Here is an 18,501-nt window from a genome sequence, read left to right on the forward strand (position 1 = left end):
GTCTAAATCTTCAGATTTTGTAACTGAGAATAAGAAGCAAATGTGAACAAAGTGTCACATTTTTTATTAATTTATTTTGCTCTTTTATTTAGCGCCATTAATTTACATATCTTTCTAAATACATTTTTATTACTGTCTCTGTTAGGGCTCACAATTTAAATCAGTAAGTCTTTAGAGTGTGGGCGGAAACAAGAGAACCAAGAGGAAACTCATGCAAACACAGGGAGAAAATATCAACTCCATGCAGATGTTGTCCTTGATGCGATTTGAATCCCGGACTTTAGCGTTGCAAAACTACAGTGCAAACCATTGAGCCACAATTGTTAAAAAAACCATTCACATTTAAACAAGTTGTCCAGACTTGGGATAAAAGTCTGCAATATCTGAATGATGACAGCCTGAGGTGCGCACACTGTCTGGATTCTACGGTATTGCCTGTGAGATCAGGTGGTCAAGTGACCACGAGTATATAATTTGCACACTTGCCATCAATTCTGACTAGACATGCTCTCAATAAAAGAGTACTGTGCAAGGACGAGCACTTCTAGTCTTTATGTGACTGCAAGTATGAAAATCACTCTACGGCCGGAGTCACACTTGTGAGTGTGACGCGAGAAACTCGAGCGAGTCTCCTGCCTCAATACCCGGCATAGAAATACATGCAGCCGCACACTCCAAGTGCCGGCGGCAGTGCCGGGTATTAATGCGAGAGACTCGCGCAAGTTTTTCGCATCACACTCGCAAATATGACCCCGGCCTCATGGACAATACTCAAGAATCCTGACAGCGAGCACACGACCAGGAGGGGAGTTATTGTACTTAGTGTCCATCTGGATTAGTTACATCTTGTTGCAGTGGGAGGTTTTTTAATTAAAAAATGGCAAAGTTTTACCTGCATAAATGTGTTATGGGGTTTTCCTGTGTCCATCATGAGGACATTCCCAATGATCGGCAAAGGCTTTGGTCCAGGTGGAAAATTTTTGTAATTTCCTTGTTTTCGATTCTTAAAAACAGTGGCCAAAAATAGGATGACAACCACTGAGAGGAGAACAGTGACCAGGTCCATGGTGAACGTGAGAGCTGTAAAATGTGAAGATACATGAAAAGCATTAGAAAGCAATGAATAATGGGTTGTATGAATTACACATAATTACAGATAAAGCAACATTTACCTAGAAATGAGTATTAGAAGATTAAGGCTGGTTTCACACTTGCGTTTCAAAATGCATGCGTTGAAAAAAAAAAAAACGCATGGTGAAAAAACGCATGTAAACGCGTGCAAACGCTGCGTTTTTTGACGCATGCGTTTTTGCATGTGGTGAAAAAAATGCAGCGTTTTCACGCGATTACATGCGTTTTTTCATGTGTTTGCGTTTTTTAAACGCATGCTGAGAAATGTGTGACAGCTGCCAATCATCAAAATAAAGTAAAAAACCCACTATAAACAGAAATAGTTAGGGTTAGGGTTAGGGGTTGGGTTAGGGGTAGGGGTAGGTTTTAGGGTTAGGATCCCTTTAGGGTTAGGGGTAGGGTTAGGGTTAGGATCCCTTTAGGGTTAGGGTTAGGGGTAGGGTTAGGATCCCTTTAGGGTTAGGGGTAGGGTTAGGGTTAGGGATAGGGTTAGGATCCCTTTAGGGTTAGGGTTAGGATCCCTTTAGGGTTAGGGTTAGGATCCCTTTATCACCTTTATGGTGGGGGGTGGCATAGCAGTGTGTTTTCTGTTTTTTTAATAAAAACGCATGCGTTTTTAAAGCAAACGCATGTGCTTAAAAACGCATGCGTTTCCATTGACTCCAATGTATTTTTTGACACAGAAAACGCATGAAAACGCATGCGTTTTTATGTGTCAAAAAAAACGCCTCTCAAAAATACTACAAGTTGCATTTCTGAAAAAGAACGCATGCAGCAAAAAAAGCATGCGTTTCAAAACGGGACCAAACGCATACAACAAAAAATGCATGCGTTTTCAATGTTAAATATAGGGAAAAAAACGCATGCGGTTTTTGTGCAAAAAACGCTGCAGACAAAAACGCAAGTGTGAAACCACCCTAACACAAGAAAAACAAGTCATTAAGTAATTCTTATTGTCCTAGCAGCAACACATAAATAAGGCAATCAACCCTTCTATTGCTAGGTTTTCATGTATATCATCTAAGAACACTTCAGTTTTCATAATTAAAGGAATGCTAGTTAGACTCAAGAAATATTTATTGGATGTACTGAAAAGCCTGTGCAAAAAAAAGGCGATACAGCAAAAAAGGTTTGAAAAGAACAAAACAAAAGAATTGAGCAACCAAAGACTGATGTATAAGTTGAAAATTGGATCTTCAGATAAAAGTTCTTCTCACTAAATTAGAATATCATCAAAAAGTTAATTAATTTAAGTTCTTCAATAAAAAAAAAGTTAAACTCATATATTATATAGAGTAATTACAAGAAAAGTGATCTAATTCAAGTGCTTATTTCTGTTAATTTTGATGATAATGGCTTATAGCTAGTGTTGAGCATTCCGATACCGCAAGTATCGGGTATCGGCCGATATTTGCGGTATTGGAATTCCGATACCGAGTTCCGATATTTTTGTGATATCGGGAATCGGTATCGGGAGTAAGATTTATGTGTAAAATCTAATATATAAAGCTGAATGTGTGTATGTGTGTGTGTATGTGTGTATGTCCGGGATTGGCATCTGCACCGTCGCCGCTACAGCCACAAAATTTTGCACAGTCACACGTCTGGACCCCGAGAGCGTCATAGGCTATGTTGTGAGGCGAAATTTTAACCCCGCGCTTTCCAATTCACCAAACAATTTTGCCCCTATCTACATAATGGGGAAAAAGTGAAAGGAAAAGTGTTGGAGGCAAATTGACAGCTGCCAGATGTGAACAAGGGGGACTTAAAGAGTGAGAGCGATGGCGCCAAAGAGTATATACCGTACAGTTGCTAAGGTGGGGCCCCGACATGGGATACTCACCACACACGGGGATATGAACACACACCCAAAATGCACCACACACTACCATGTGCTTGAAAACATATACCACCCTCAGCACACATTTCACCACACATACATCAACCTCGCCATATAAAAGTCGAAACACAAAAATCGCCGCTCAAAACTCGCCACGCGCAAAACTCGCCGCATACAAAACTAGGCTCACGCTAAACTCGCCACACGTGCAAAACTCACCTCATGGAAAACTCGCCACAGGCAAAACTTGCACACGCGGAAAAATTGCCACATGCACAAAAGCTGCAACACATGTAAAAGTTGCCTCACACAAAACTTGCACATACTCAAAACGAACCACACATAAAGCTCGCCACGCGCAAAACTCGCCATGCGCAAAACTTGCTGCACACAACTTGCTACACTAACCTGTCACATGCAACTCAACACACAAAAAGTTGCTACACGCATGTTGCCACACAAAACTCATCTCACAAAATTCGCTACATGCATATAGCCACATGCAACTCAACACACACAACTTGACAAACGAAACTCGCCCTAAAACATACACAAGTCTGGTATTATTCTTCAAAAATAAAAATCTGATTAATAAGCAGACAAACTACAAGAGCAACAAATGTACCATATAGGAAATACGGCAGCTGTCAGTCACATGACCTGTCTATTGTGTGTATGTGTGAGCTAATATATACTGCCAGGGGGAGGGCTTCCTGTTGGCTGGGGATTTATCAGGCTGCCAATTTAGCTTACAAATACTGAGGTAAAAATACTGACCAAATAACGTGTGAACGCGGTATAGGTATATAGAGGAGGAGATGACATACAGTAGGTACAGTTAGGTCCATATATATTTGGACAGAGACAACATTTTTCTAATTTTGGTTATAGACATTACCACAATGAATTTTAAACAAAACATTTCAGATGCAGTTGAACTTCAGACTTTCAGCTTTCATTTGAGGGTATCCACGTTAAAATTGGATGAAGGGTTTAGGAGTTTCAGCTCCTTAACATGTGCCACCCTGTTTTTAAAGGGACCAAAAGTAATTGGACAATTGACTCCAAGGCTATTTCATGGACAGGTGTGGGCAATCCCTTCGTTATGTCATTCTCAATTAAGCAGATAAAAGGCCTGGAGTTGATTGTAGGAGTGGTGCTTGCATTTGGAAGGTTTTGCTGTGAAGTAAACATGCGGTCAAAGGAGCTCTCCATCCAGGTGAAACAAGCCATCCTTAAACTGTGAAAACAGATAAAACCCATCCGAGAAATTGCTACAATATTAGGAGTGGCAAAATCTACAGTTTGGTATATCCCGAGAAAGAAAGAAAGCACTGGTGAACTCATCAATGCAAAACGACCTGGGCGCCCACGGAAGACAACAGTGGTGGATGATCGCAGAATAATCTCCATGGTGAAGAGAAACCCCTTCACAACAGCCAACCAAGTGACCAACACTCTCCAGGAGGTCGGTGTATCAATATCCAAATCTACCATAAAGAGAAGACTGCATGAAAGTAAATACAGAGGGTTCACTGCACGGTGCAAGCCACACATAAGCATCACGAATAAAAAGGCGAGAGTGGACTTTGCTAAAAAACATCTAAAAAAGCCAGCACAGTTCTGGAAGAACATTCTTTGGACAGATGAAACCAAGATCAACCTCTGCCAGAATGATGGAAAGAGAAAAGTATGGCGAAGGCATGGTACAGCTCATGATCCAAAGCATACCACATCATCTGTAAAACACGGCGGAGGCAGTATGATGGCTTGGGCATGCATGGCTGCCAGTGGCACTGGGTCACTAGTGTTTATTAATGATGTGACATAGGACAGAAGCAGCCGAATGAATTCTGAGGTATTCAGAGACATACTGTGTGCTCAGATCCAGCCAAATGCAGCAAAACTGATTGATTGTCGTTTCATACAACAGATGGACAATGACCCAAAACATAAAGCCAGGAGTTTATTAAAGCAAAGAAGTGGAATATTCTTGAATAGCCAAGTCAGTCACCTGATCTCAACCCAATTGAGCAGCATTTCACTTGTTAAAGACTAAACTTCAGACAGAAAGGCCCACAAACAAACAGCAACTGAAAACCACTGCCGTGAAGGCCTGGCAGAGCATCAAAAAGGAGGAAACACAGCGTCTGGTGATGTCCATGAGTTCAAGACTTCAGGCAGTCATTGCCAACAAAGGGTTTTCAACAAACTACTAAAAATGAACATTTTATTTAAAATTATTGAATCTGTCCAATTAATTTTGGTCCCTTTAAAAACAGGGTGGCACATGTGAAGGAGCTGAAACTCCTAAACCCTTCATCCAATTTTAATGTGGATACCCTCAAATGAAAGCTGAACGTCTGAACTTCAAGTGCATCTGAATTGTTTTGTTTAAAATTCATTGTGGTAATGTCTATAACCAAAATTAGAAAAATGTTGTCTCTGTCCAAATATATATGGACCTAACTGTATATACTATATACAGTGGAGATGACATACAGGTATATACTATATATGAGGAGATGACATACAGGTATATAGTATATACAGAAGAGATGACATAGAGGTATATATATATATATATATATATATATATATACAGGAGGAGATGACACACAGCAGGTATATACTATTTACAGGGGAGATGACATACAGGTATATACTATATACAAGAGAAGACATAGGTGTATACTATATATAAGGGAGATGACAGCACGGCAGCACGGTGGCGCAGTGATTAGCACTACAGCCTTGCAACGCTGGGGTCCTGGGTTCTAATCCCACCCAGGACAACATCTGCAAAGAGTTTGTATGTTCTCTCCGTGTTTGCGTGGGTTTCCTCCGGGTACTCCGGTTTCCTCCCACATTCCAAAGACATACTAATAGGGAATCTAGATTGTGAGCCCCAACGGGGACAGCGATGATAATGTGTGCAAACTGTAAAGCGCTGCGGAATATGTTAGCGCTATATAAAAATAAAGATTATTATTATTATTATTATTATTATGACAAACATGTATATACTGAGGTGAAAATGAGAGGTGTGAGGTGAAAATGAAAAGGTGTGAGTGCAAAATGAGAGGAGTGAGGAAAATAGTGAAGTGATCGGAAAATGACAGATGTGAGGTCGAAATGAGAAGTGTTAGAGGGAAATGAGAGGTGTGAGGGGGAAAATAAGAGGTGTAAGGGAGAAAATGAGAAGCATGATGGGAAAATAAGAGACGTGAGGTGCTATAACTAACCACTGATATTTACTATGCCCAGGCAACGCCAGGCTCTTCAGCTAGTCTAATATATAAAGCTGAATGTGTGTATGTGTGTGTGTGTGTGTATGTGTGTATGTCCGGGATTGGCATCTGCACCGTCGCAGCTACAGCCACAAAATTTTGCACAGTCACACGTCTGGACCCCGAGAGCATCATAGGCTATGTTGTGAGGTGAAATTTTAACCCCGCGCGTTCCAATTCACCAAACAATTTTGCCCCTATCTACATAATGGGGAAAAAAGTGAAAGGAAAAGTTTTGGAGGCGTCGCAGCTACAGCCACAAAATTTTGCACAGTCACACGTCTGGACCCAGAGAGCGTCAAAGGCTATGTTGTGAGGTGAAATGTTTACACCGTGCTTTCCAATTCACCAAACAATTTTGCCCCTATCGACATAATGGGGAAAAAGTGAAAGGAAAAGTGTTGGAGGCGTCGCAGCTACAGCCACAAAATTTTGCACAGTCACTAGTGTTGAGCGATACCTTCCGATATCGGAAAGTATCGGTATCGGATAGGATCGGCCGATATTCAAAAAATATCGGATATCGCCGATACCGATACCCGATCCCAATGCAAGTCAATGGGACCAAAATATCGGAATTAAAATAAACCCTTTCTTGCCTTGTAGGTTCATTCTACATGAAGGAAAACAACTAAGAATAATGTAGGATGTATTGTGGGAGGTGGCGGAGACATTAAAGGCAATGAGGTTTAGCCCAATCAAATAGAATAGCATGTTTTTTTTTTTTTTAAGACGTTCGGAGTGAAAAAGATATTGAGTATGTAAATTTTTTTTTATTTTGTCAGATATTGATGTTTCACTATTCCACGCCCTTCCCCTTCTTTTTTTTTTCTTTTTTTTTTTTACTTTTCCCACACTTTCATCTTCATCATCATCAGCATCTTTGACATCAACTTCTTCTTCACCTTATTCATCTTCTTCTTCATCTTCTACCTATTTTTTTTTTTTATTACATTCTTCATATTCATTTTATTCAACTATTATTATTCTTCCTATTCTACATATTCTTTTTATTCCACTGTTATTATTCTTCCTATTCTACTTCTTCATCATATTCTCATTTGTGACAGGCATTCCCGTAGTTGTTATCTATAAAAGTTGGAAGATTACACCTTCCGTTCTGCCAGTCACAAAAGTTACATTTGTCCGCGTTCAGTTTGGCCTGCAGCATCAGGTTTTATCCAGGGGCACCACGAGGAGGAACGGACTCACCCCCATACACTGCTTAGTCTTCTTCTGCATATAATTTAGATAATATCTTTTGCTCTGATATTAAGTCTTATGCTTAATGTTCTTCTGCTCTTTGTTCTGCAGCCTCTTGTTCTTCTGCTTCTCGGTCTTCCATGTCGTCGTCTCCAGGGTCGTCGTCTCCAGTGTCGTCATCTCCGCCGTCGTCGTCTCAGCCGTCGTCATCTCCGCCGTCGTCGTCGTCGTCATCGGGGTGGTCTTCCGGGTCGTCGTCGTCGTCATCGGGGTGGTCTTCCGGGTCGTCGACTTTAGGGTCTTCAACTTGGAAATGTAGCAGAAGGTACAAGAAGGCTGAGAAAATGCCAAGAACCAGCTGATGGAACTGGAACTCGGATGGCTACCCGAAGGTTCAAGAGCCTATGGAACTACCGAGGACCAGCTGACGTTACTGGAACCCGGTTACTAAGCAGGAGGTACCCGTGCTAAAAAGCACTACCAAGGACCGCCTGACGTTGGCGGAACTCGGATACCCAGAAGGAGGCACCTAAGCCAAAGGCTCTGCCCGGAACCAGCTGACGGTGCTGGAACCAGGATGGGGAGCAGAAGGTACAAGAGAAAAAGACACTGCCGAGAACCAGCTGACGGTACTGGAACCCGGATGGGTAGCCGAAGGTCCAAGAGCCAATGGAACTACCGAGGACCAGCTGACGTTACTGGAACCCGGTTACTAAGCAGGAGGTACCCGTGCTAAAAAGCACTACCAAGGACCACCTGACGTTGGTGGAACTTGGATACCCAGAAGGAGGCACCTAAGCCAAAGGCTCTGCCCGGAACCAGCTGACGGTACTGGAACCAGGATGGGGAGCAGAAGGTACAAGAGCAAAAGACACTGCCGAGAACCAGCTGACAGTGCTGGAACCAGGTGGTGGACCTGAAGGCCCACAGGAGAGGAGAGAACAGCTAGGCCGCGAGGCAGCTGCAGTTACCGAACCCCAACAGTCCTACAGGGGGAGCTGGGCCTACTGGCACTACAGAACCAGCCTTGACTACCAGTTCACGCAGCCCACATAGGAAGCTCCTAAACTGGAGGCACCCTGGAGTTGGCTAACCCGACCGCACCACGACGGGGCAAGCATAGGCGTCTCAGTGAGCTTGACACAACCCGGAAACAGCTGGCGGTGCTGAAACCAGGCTTGGCACGAGGGAGTACCTGTGTCAAGAACACTGCCGAGAACCAGCTGGCGGTGCTGGAACCCAGATGCGTTGCCCCAGTGTGCAAGAGCCAATGGCACGACCGAGGACCAGCTGACGGTGCTGGAACACGGTTACTAAGCTGTAGGTGCCCGCGCTTAAAAGCACTACCAAGGACCGCCTGACGTTGGCGGAACTCGGATACCCAGGAGGAGGCACCTAAGCCAAAGGCTCGGCCCGGAACCAGCTGACGGTGCTGGAACCAGGTGGTGGACCCCAAGGCCCACAGGAGAGGAGAGAACAGCTAGGCCGCGAGGCAGCCGCAGTTACCGAACCCCAACAGTCCTACAGGGGGAGCTGGGCCTACTGGCACTACAGAACCAGCCTTGACTACCAGTTCACGCAGCCCACATAGGAAGCTCCTAAACTGGAGGCACCCTGGAGTTGGCTAACCCGACTGCAACACGACGGGGCAAACATAGGCGTCTCAGCGAGTTTGACACACCCCGGAAACAGCTGACGGTGCTGAAACCAGGTTTGGCACGAGGGAGTACCTGTGACAAAAACACTGCCGAGAACCAGCTAGCGGTGCTGGAACCCAGATGCGTTACCCCAGTGTGCAAGAGCCAATGGCACGACCGAGGACCAGCTGACGGTGCTGGAACCCGGTTACTAAGCTGTAGGTGCCCGCGCTTAAAAGCACTACCAAGGACCGCCTGACGTTGGCGGAACTCGGATACCCAGGAGGAGGCACCTAAGCCAAAGGCTCGGCCCGGAACCAGCTGACGGTGCTGGAACCAGGTGGTGGACCCCAAGGCCCACAAGAGAGGAGAGAACAGCTAGGCCGCGAGGCAGCCGCAGTTACCGAACCCCAACAGTCCTACAGGGGGAGCTGGGCCTACTGGCACTACAGAACCAGCCTTGACTACCAGTTCACGCAGCCCACATAGGAAGCTCCTAAACTGGAGGCACCCTGGAGTTGGCTAACCCGACCGCACCACGACGGGGCAAGCATAGGCGTCTCAGCGAGTTTGACACACCCCGGAAACAGCTGATGGTGCTGAAACCAGGTTTGGCACGAGGGAGTACCTGTGACAAAAACACTGCCGAGAACCAGCTGGCGGTGCTGGAACCCAGATGCGTTGCCCCAGTGTGCAAGAGCCAATGGCACGACCGAGGACCAGCTGGCGGTGCTGGAACACGGTTACTAAGCTGTAGGTGCCCGCGCTTAAAAGCACTACCAAGGACCGCCTGACGTTGGCGGAACTCGGATACCCAGGAGGAGGCACCTAAGCCAAAGGCTCGGCCCGGAACCAGCTGACGGTGCTGGAACCAGGTGGTGGACCCCAAGGCCCACAGGAGAGGAGAGAACAGATAGGCCGCGAGGCAGCCGCAGTTACCGAACCCCAACAGTCCTACAGGGGGAGCTGGGCCTACTGGCACTACAGAACCAGCCTTGACTACCAGTTCACACAGCCCACATAGGAAGCTCCTGAACTGGAGGCACCCTGGAGTTGGCTAACCCGACCGCACCACGACGGGGCAAGCATAGGCGTCTCAGCGAGCTTGACACAACCCGGAAACAGCTGATGGTGCTGAAACCAGGCTTGGCACGAGGGAGTACCTGTGACAAGAACACTGCCGAGAACCAGCTGGCGGTGCTGGAACCCAGATGCGTTGGCCCAGTGTGCAAGAGCCAATGGCACGACCGAGGACAAGCTGGCGGTGCTGGAACCCGGTTACTAAGCTGTAGGTGCCCGCGCTTAAAAGCACTACCAAGGACCGCCTGACGTTGGCGGAACTCGGATACCCAGGAGGAGGCACCTAAGCCAAAGGCTCGGCCCGGAACCAGCTGACGGTGCTGGAACCAGGTGGTGGACCCCAAGGCCCACAGGAGAGGAGAGAACAGCTAGGCCGCGAGGCAGCCGCAGTTACCGAACCCCAACAGTCCTACAGGGGGAGCTGGGCCTACTGGCACTACAGAACCAGCCTTGACTACCAGTTCACGCAGCCCACATAGGAAGCTCCTAAATTGGAGGCACCCTGGAGTTGGCTAACCCGACCGCACCACGACGGGGCAAGCATAGGCGTCTCAGCGAGCTTGACACAACCCGGAAACAGCTGACGGTGCTGAAACCAGGCTTGGCACGAGGGAGTACCTGTGACAAGAACACTGCCGAGAACCAGCTGGCGGTGCTGGAACCCAGATGCGTTGCCCCAGTGTGCAAGAGCCAATGGCACGACCGAGGACCAGCTGGCGGTGCTGGAACCCGGTTACTAAGCTGTAGGTGCCCGTGCTTAAAAGCACTACCAAGGACCGCCTGACGTTGGCGGAAATCGGATACCCAGGAGGAGGCACCTAAGCCAAAGGCTCGGCCTGGAACCAGCTGACGGTGCTGGAACCAGGTGGTGGACCCCAAGGCCCACAGGAGAGGAGAGAACAGCTAGGCCGCGAGGCAGCCGCAGTTACCGAACCCCAACAGTCCTACAGGGGGAGCTGGGCCTACTGGCACTACAGAACCAGCCTTGACTACCAGTTCACGCAGCCCACATAGGAAGCTCCTAAACTGGAGGCACCCTGGAGTTGGCTAACCCGACCGCACCACGACGGGGCAAGCATAGGCGTCTCAGTGAGCTTGACACAACCCGGAAACAGCTGACGGTGCTGAAACCAGGCTTGGCACGAGGGAGTACCTGTGACAAGAACACTGCCGAGAACCAGCTGGCGGTGCTGGAACCCAGATGCGTTGCCTATTAAAGATTGTCTTCCTAGAGCCCCAACTAGCGGTGTTGGAGCTAAGGGTAAGCAGGGGGAGCAGAGTGTAGTCCGAAGCCTGCACTGGAGGCAGCTTTGTGTCTGCGTTGCGTTTGCAGGACACTTTGCCGGCTACACAGTGGGGGAACAGCTGGCGTTGCTGAACCCCACTAACACAATGGCGTGTGTTTTTCTCTGTGCAGCTAGCACTTGCGGTCAAAAACTAGCGATGTTAGAGCCCGTGTTGAAGCAGGAGGAGGAGGAGAGGAGCAGAGTGTAGGCCGAAGCCTATTTGAACCAATTTCAAAGGAAACCTTTAACCCCCCCTCAGGTGTTACAAAGTACAAGAGACACACCTTGTGCAGTATTAATGCTGCACAAGTGAAAGGTTGCTCTATTAATTTGTCTACTTGCACACGCTGAATGAAAGACGTACACAATTTAGCCCATTCTACAGTCAAACCGTAGTGGATGCGTGACTTGGCTTTTTAAGGAGACGCAGCACAGGTGTCCCAAATAACGCCTTGGTGCTTGGCGCAGCTTCCTGAGCGTTGTTATTTGCTGTACAGGAGTCTGCGCTCTTGTGTTATCCCTTGGCAATGCCCTGTTAGAGCTGCCCGTCTTATGACCTCATTTCATGTTGGCCGGTGCGGTTAACGATGGCCATAAATCCCAGACCCACAGTGCCTTTTCATAAAGTCACACTGCGGTGCTGTGATTCGTGGCCTTGAGCAGTAAATATTTTGGCCGCTCACACACGTTCTTACACCTGCTTCAGACTGGGCGGCCTCTGCTGATCCCTTCTCGCATGCCGCGGCCATGAGGCTGCATAGTCTGAAGAAGGCGGAAGGAGATGAGTTAAGACAGGTGAAGATATGCACTGCTCGTGCCCATCAATCACACCCTCGCAGTCAAAATAAGACAACGAGGAGCATTGTTTCAGGCAGGGCGGACGCAGAGGCGCAACAAGCCAACCAATGATGTCAGAAGACGGGAAGCGCTACCAAGGGGGGTGCTGCGTATCATTAGAAAGGAAAGTCACACCTCAGGGACAGTGGAATGGTCTGAATGAGACACATTTTGTACGTTTTGAGTTCCACGTGGGCAAGGACAAAAAGTCAGCCACCTTGTACAAATGCAGCAGTACTGCTGTACAAGGTGGCTGTTATACATAGAAACACCTGGGGGTGGGGGGCAGGCTCCCTTCAATTTCAGTTCATGTGCCTGCGTGGCGTTTGCAGGACACGTTGCCAGCTACACAGCAGGGGAACAGCTGGCGGTGCTGAACCCCACTAACACATTGGCTGGTGTTTTTCTCTGTGCAGCTAGCATGTCCGGGCAGAAACTGGCGTTGTTTGAGCCCAGGGTCAGCAGGAGGAGGAGAGGAGCAAAGTGTAGGCCGAAGCCTGCACTGGTGGCAGCTTTTGTTCTGTTGTGCCTGCGTGGCTTGTGCTGGACACGTTGCCGACTACACAGCAGGGGAACAGCTGGCGTTGCTGAACCCCACTAACACATTGACTGGTGTTTTTCTCTGTGCAGCTAGCAGTTCCGGGCAAAAACTAGCGGTGTTTGAGCCCAGGGTCAGCAGGAGGAGGAGAGGAGCAGAGTGTAGGCCGAAGCCTAGTTGAACCAATTTCAAAGGTTACCTTTAACCCCCCCCTCAGGTGTTGCAAGGTACAAGAGCCACACCTTGAACAGCATTAATGATGCACAAGTCAAAGGTTGCTCTATTTAATTTTGCTCCTTGCACACGCTGAATTAAACACGTACACTATTTAGCCCATTATACTGTCAAACAGTAGTGGAGGCGTGACTACTAGTCTTTTTAAGGAGACGCAGCACAGGTGTACAAATTTACACCTAGGTGCTGTGCGCAGATTCCTTACCGTTGTTATTTGCAGTACAGGAAACTGCGCTCTTCTGTTATCCCTTGGCAATACCCTGTTAGTGCAGGCCGTCTCATGACCTCATTTCATGTTGGCCGGTGCGGTTAACGATGGCCATAAATCCCAGACCCACAGTGGCTTTTCCTAAAGTCACACTGCGGTGCTGGGATTCGTGGCCTTGTGCAGTAAATATGTTCGCCGCTCACACATGTCCTTACACCTGCTTCAGACTGGGCGGCCTCAGCTGATCCCTTATCGCATGCCGCGGCCATGAGGCCGCACAGTCAGAAGAAGGCGGAAGGAGGGGAGTGAAGACATGGGAACATATGCACTGCTCGTGCCCATCAATCACACCCTCGCAGTCAAAATATATGAGACAACGGGGGGCGTTGTGTCGGGCAGGGGGGATGCACAGGCACAGCCAGCCAACCAATGATGTCAGGAGACGGGCAGCGCTAACAATGGGGGTGCTGCGTGTCATTAAAAAGGAAAGTCACACCTCAGGGACATTGTAATGGTCTGTAATGAGACACATTTTGTACTTGTTGAGTTCCACGTGTGCAAGGAGAAAAAGTCAGCCACCTTGTACAAATGCAGCAGTACTGCTGTACAAGGTGGCTGTTATACATAGAAACACCTGGGGGGGTGGGGGGCAGGCTCCCTTCAATTTCAGTTCATGTGCCTGCGTGGCGTTTGCAGGACACGTTGCCAGCTACACAGCAGGGGAACAGCTGGCGGTGCTGAACCCCACTAACACATTGGCTGGTGTTTTTCTCTGTGCAGCTAGCATGTCCGGGCAAAAACTGGCGTTGTTTGAGCCCAGGGTCAGCAGGAGGAGGAGAGGAGCAAAGTGTAGGCCGAAGCCTGCACTGGTGGCAGCTTTTTCTCAGTTGTGCCAGCGTGGCTTGTGCTGGACACGATACCGACTACACAGCAGGGGAACAGCTGGCGGTGCTGAACCCCACTAACACATTGACTGGTGTTTTTCTCTGTGCAGCTAGCATGTCCGGGCAGAAACTGGCGTTGTTTGAGCCCAGGGTCAGCAGGAGGAGGAGAGGAGCAAAGTGTAGGCCGAAGCCTGCACTGGTGGCAGCTTTTGTTCTGTTGTGCCAGCGTCGCTTGTGCTGGACACGTTGCCGACTACACAGCAGGGGAACAGCTGGCGTTGCTGAACCCCACTAACACATTGACTGGTGTTTTTCTCTGTGCAGCTAGCAGTTCCGGGCAAAAACTAGCGGTGTTTGAGCCCAGGGTCAGCAGGAGGAGTAGAGGAGCAGAGTGTAGGCCGAAGCCTAGTTGAACCAATTTCGAAGGTTACCTTTAACCCCCCCCTCAGGTGTTGCAAGGTACAAGAGCCACACCTTGAACAGCATTAATGATGCACAAGTCAAAGGTTGCTCTATTTAATTTTGCTCCTTGCACACGCTGAATTAAACACGTACACTATTTAGCCCATTATACTGTCAAACAGTAGTGGAGGCGTGACAACTAGTCTTTTTAAGGAGACGCAGCACAGGTGTACAAATTTACACCTAGGTGCTGTGCGCAGATTCCTTACCGTTGTTATTTGCAGTACAGGAAACTGCGCTCTTCTGTTATCCCTTGGCAATACCCTGTTAGTGCAGGCCGTCTCATGACCTCATTTCATGTTGGCCGGTGCGGTTAACGATGGCCATAAATCCCAGACCCACAGTGGCTTTTCCTAAAGTCACACTGCGGTGCTGGGATTCGTGGCCTTGTGCAGTAAATATGTTCGCCGCTCACACATGTCCTTACACCTGCTTCAGACTGGGCGGCCTCAGCTGATCCCTTATCGCATGCCGCGGCCATGAGGCCGCACAGTCAGAAGAAGGCGGAAGGAGGGGAGTGAAGACAGGGGAACATATGCACTGCTCGTGCCCATCAATCACACCCTCGCAGTCAAAATATATGAGACAACGGGGGGCGTTGTGTCGGGCAGGGGGGATGCACAGGCACAGCCAGCCAACCAATGATGTCAGGAGACGGGCAGCGCTAACAATGGGGGTGCTGCGTGTCATTAAATAGGAAAGTCACACCTCAGGGACATTGTAATGGTCTGTAATGAGACACATTTTGTACTTGTTGAGTTCCACGTGTGCAAGGAGAAAAAGTCAGCCACCTTGTACAAATGCAGCAGTACTGCTGTACAAGGTGGCTGTTATACATAGAAACACCTGGGGGGGTGGGGGGCATGCTCCCTTCAATTTCAGTTCATGTGCCTGCGTGGCGTTTGCAGGACACGTTGCCAGCTACACAGCAGGGGAACAGCTGGCGGTGCTGAACCCCACTAACACATTGGCTGGTGTTTTTCTCTGTGCAGCTAGCATGTCCGGGCAGAAACTGGCGTTGTTTGAGCCCAGGGTCAGCAGGAGGAGGAGAGGAGCAAAGTGTAGGCCGAAGCCTGCACTGGTGGCAGCTTTTGGTCAGTTGTGCCAGCGTGGCTTGTGCTGGACACGATGCCGACTACACAGCAGGGGAACAGCTGGCGGTGCTGAACCCCACTAACACATTGACTGGTGTTTTTCTCTGTGCAGCTAGCATGTCCGGGCAGAAACTGGCGTTGTTTGAGCCCAGGGTCAGCAGGAGGAGGAGAGGAGCAAAGTGTAGGCCGAAGCCTGCACTGGTGGCAGCTTTTGTTCTGTTGTGCCAGCGTGGCTTGTGCTGGACACGTTGCCGACTACACAGCAGGGGAACAGCTGGCGTTGCTGAACCCCACTAACACATTGACTGGTGTTTTTCTCTGTGCAGCTAGCAGTTCCGGGCAAAAACTAGCGGTGTTTGAGCCCAAGGTCAGCAGGAGGAGTAGAGGAGCAGAGTGTAGGCCGAAGCCTAGTTGAACCAATTTCAAAGTTTACCTTTAACCCCCCCCTCAGGTGTTGCAAGGTACAAGAGCCACACCTTGAACAGCATTAATGATGCACAAGTCAAAGGTTGCTCTATTTAATTTTGCTCCTTGCACACGCTGAATTAAACACGTACACTATTTAGCCCATTATACTGTCAAACAGTAGTGGAGGCGTGACTACTAGTCTTTTTAAGGAGACGCAGCACAGATGTACAAATTTACACCTAGGTGCTGTGCGCAGATTCCTTACCGTTGTTATTTGCAGTACAGGAAACTGCGCTCTTCTGTTATCCCTTGGCAATACCCTGTTAGTGCAGGCCGTCTCATGACCTCATTTCATGTTGGCCGGTGCGGTTAACGATGGCCATAAATCCCAGACCCACAGTGGCTTTTCCTAAAGTCACACGGCGGTGCTGGGATTCGTGGCCTTGTGCAGTAAATATGTTCGCCGCTCACACATGTCCTTACACCTGCTTCAGACTGGGCGGCCTCAGCTGATCCCTTATCGCATGCCGCGGCCATGAGGCCGCACAGTCAGAAGAAGGCGGAAGGAGGGGAGTGAAGACAGGGGAACATATGCACTGCTCGTGCCCATCAATCACACCCTCGCAGTCAAAATATATGAGACAACGGGGGGCGTTGTGTCGGGCAGGGGGGATGCACAGGCACAGCCAGCCAACCAATGATGTCAGGAGACGGGCAGCGCTAACAATGGGGGTGCTGTGTGTCATTAAAAAGGAAAGTCACACCTCAGGGACATTGTAATGGTCTGTAATGAGACACATTTTGTACTTGTTGAGTTCCACGTGTGCAAGGAGAAAAAGTCAGCCACCTTGTACAAATGCAGCAGTACTGCTGTACAAGGTGGCTGTTGTACATATAAACACCTGTGGGGGTGGGGGGCAGGCTCCCTTCAATTTCAGTTCATGTGCCTGCGTGGCGTTTGCAGGACACGTTGCCAGCTACACAGCAGGGGAATAGCTGGCGGTGCTGAACCCCACTAACACATTGGCTGGTGTTTTTCTCTGTGCAGCTAGCATGTCCGGGCAGAAACTGGCGTTGTTTGAGCCCAGGGTCAGCAGGAGGAGGAGAGGAGCAAAGTGTAGGCCGAAGCCTGCACTGGTGGCAGCTTTTGGTCAGTTGTGCCAGCGTGGCTTGTGCTGGACACGATGCCGACTACACAGCAGGGGAACAGCTGGCGGTGCTGAACCCCACTAACACATTGACTGGTGTTTCTCTCTGTGCAGCTAGCATGTCCGGGCAGAAACTGGCGGTGTTTGAGCCCGGGGTCAGCAGGAGGAGGAGAGGAGCAGAGTGTAGGCCGAAGCCTGCACTGGTGGCAGCTTTTGTTCTGTTGTGCCAGCGTGGCTTGTGCTGGACACGATGCCAACTACACAGCAGGGGAACAGCTGGCGGTGCTGAACCCCACGAACACATTGACTGGTGTTTTTCTCTGTGCAGCTAGCAGTTCCGGGCAGAAACTAGCGGTGTTTGAGCCCAGGGTCAGCAGGAGGAGTAGAGGAGCAGAGTGTAGGCCGAAGCCTAGTTGAACCAATTTCAAAGGTTACCTTTAACCCCCCCTCAGGTGTTGTAAGGTACAAGAGCCACACCTTGAACAGCATTAATGATGCACAAGTCAAAGGTTGCTCTATTTAATTTTGCTCCTTGCACACGCTGAATAAAACACGTACACTATTTAGCCCATTATACTGTCAAACAGTAGTGGAGGCGTGACTACTAGTCTTTTTAAGGAGATGCAGCACAGGTGTCAAAATTTACACCTAGCTGCTGTGCGCAGATTCCTGAGCGTTGTTATTTGCTGTACAGGAGTCTGCGCTATTGGGATCCCTTGGCCATGCGCTGTGAGCGCTTCCTGTCTTCTGACCTCATTTAATGTCGGCCGTTACGGTTAGCGATGGACATGAATCCCAGACCCACAGTGTGTTTTCAAAAAATCACACTGCGTGGCTGGGATTCGTGGCCTTGTGCAGTAAATAGGTTTGCCGCTTACACATGTCCTTACACCTGCTCCAGACTGGGCGGCCTCATCTGATCCCTTATCGCCTGCCGCGGCCATGAGGACACCCAGTCTGAAGAAGGCGGAAGGAGATGAGTGAACACAGGCAAACATATGCACTGCACATGCCCATCAATCACACCCGCGCTGTTCAAAAAAATAAGACACCGAGGGGCGTTGTTTCGAGCAGGGCAGACGCACAGGCGCAGCCAGCTAACCAATGATGTCAAAAGACGGGCAGCGCTAACAAGGGTGGTGCTGCGTATCATTAGAAAGGAAAGTCACACCTCAGGGACAGTGGAATGGTCTCAATGAGACACATTTTGTACGTGTTGAG

General features: G+C 48.9%; 1 protein-coding gene across 2 annotated transcripts in view; it reads right to left on the reverse strand.

The window, feature by feature from the left end:
* LOC138638756 (cytochrome P450 2K4-like) overlaps window positions 1–18,501 on the reverse strand; it is a 127,631-nt gene that overhangs the window by 71,781 nt on the left and 37,349 nt on the right. For both annotated transcript variants that reach the window (XM_069728313.1, XM_069728314.1), the window contains exon 2: window positions 893–1,080. In XM_069728313.1, coding sequence (XP_069584414.1) covers window positions 893–1,066 — 174 coding nt within the window. In that variant the 5' untranslated portion in view covers window positions 1,067–1,080. The remainder of the gene's footprint in view (window positions 1–892; window positions 1,081–18,501) is intronic.

The sequence above is a fragment of the Ranitomeya imitator genome, chromosome 5 (genome assembly GCF_032444005.1).
Source record: "Ranitomeya imitator isolate aRanImi1 chromosome 5, aRanImi1.pri, whole genome shotgun sequence".
Taxonomy (NCBI): domain Eukaryota; kingdom Metazoa; phylum Chordata; class Amphibia; order Anura; family Dendrobatidae; genus Ranitomeya; species Ranitomeya imitator.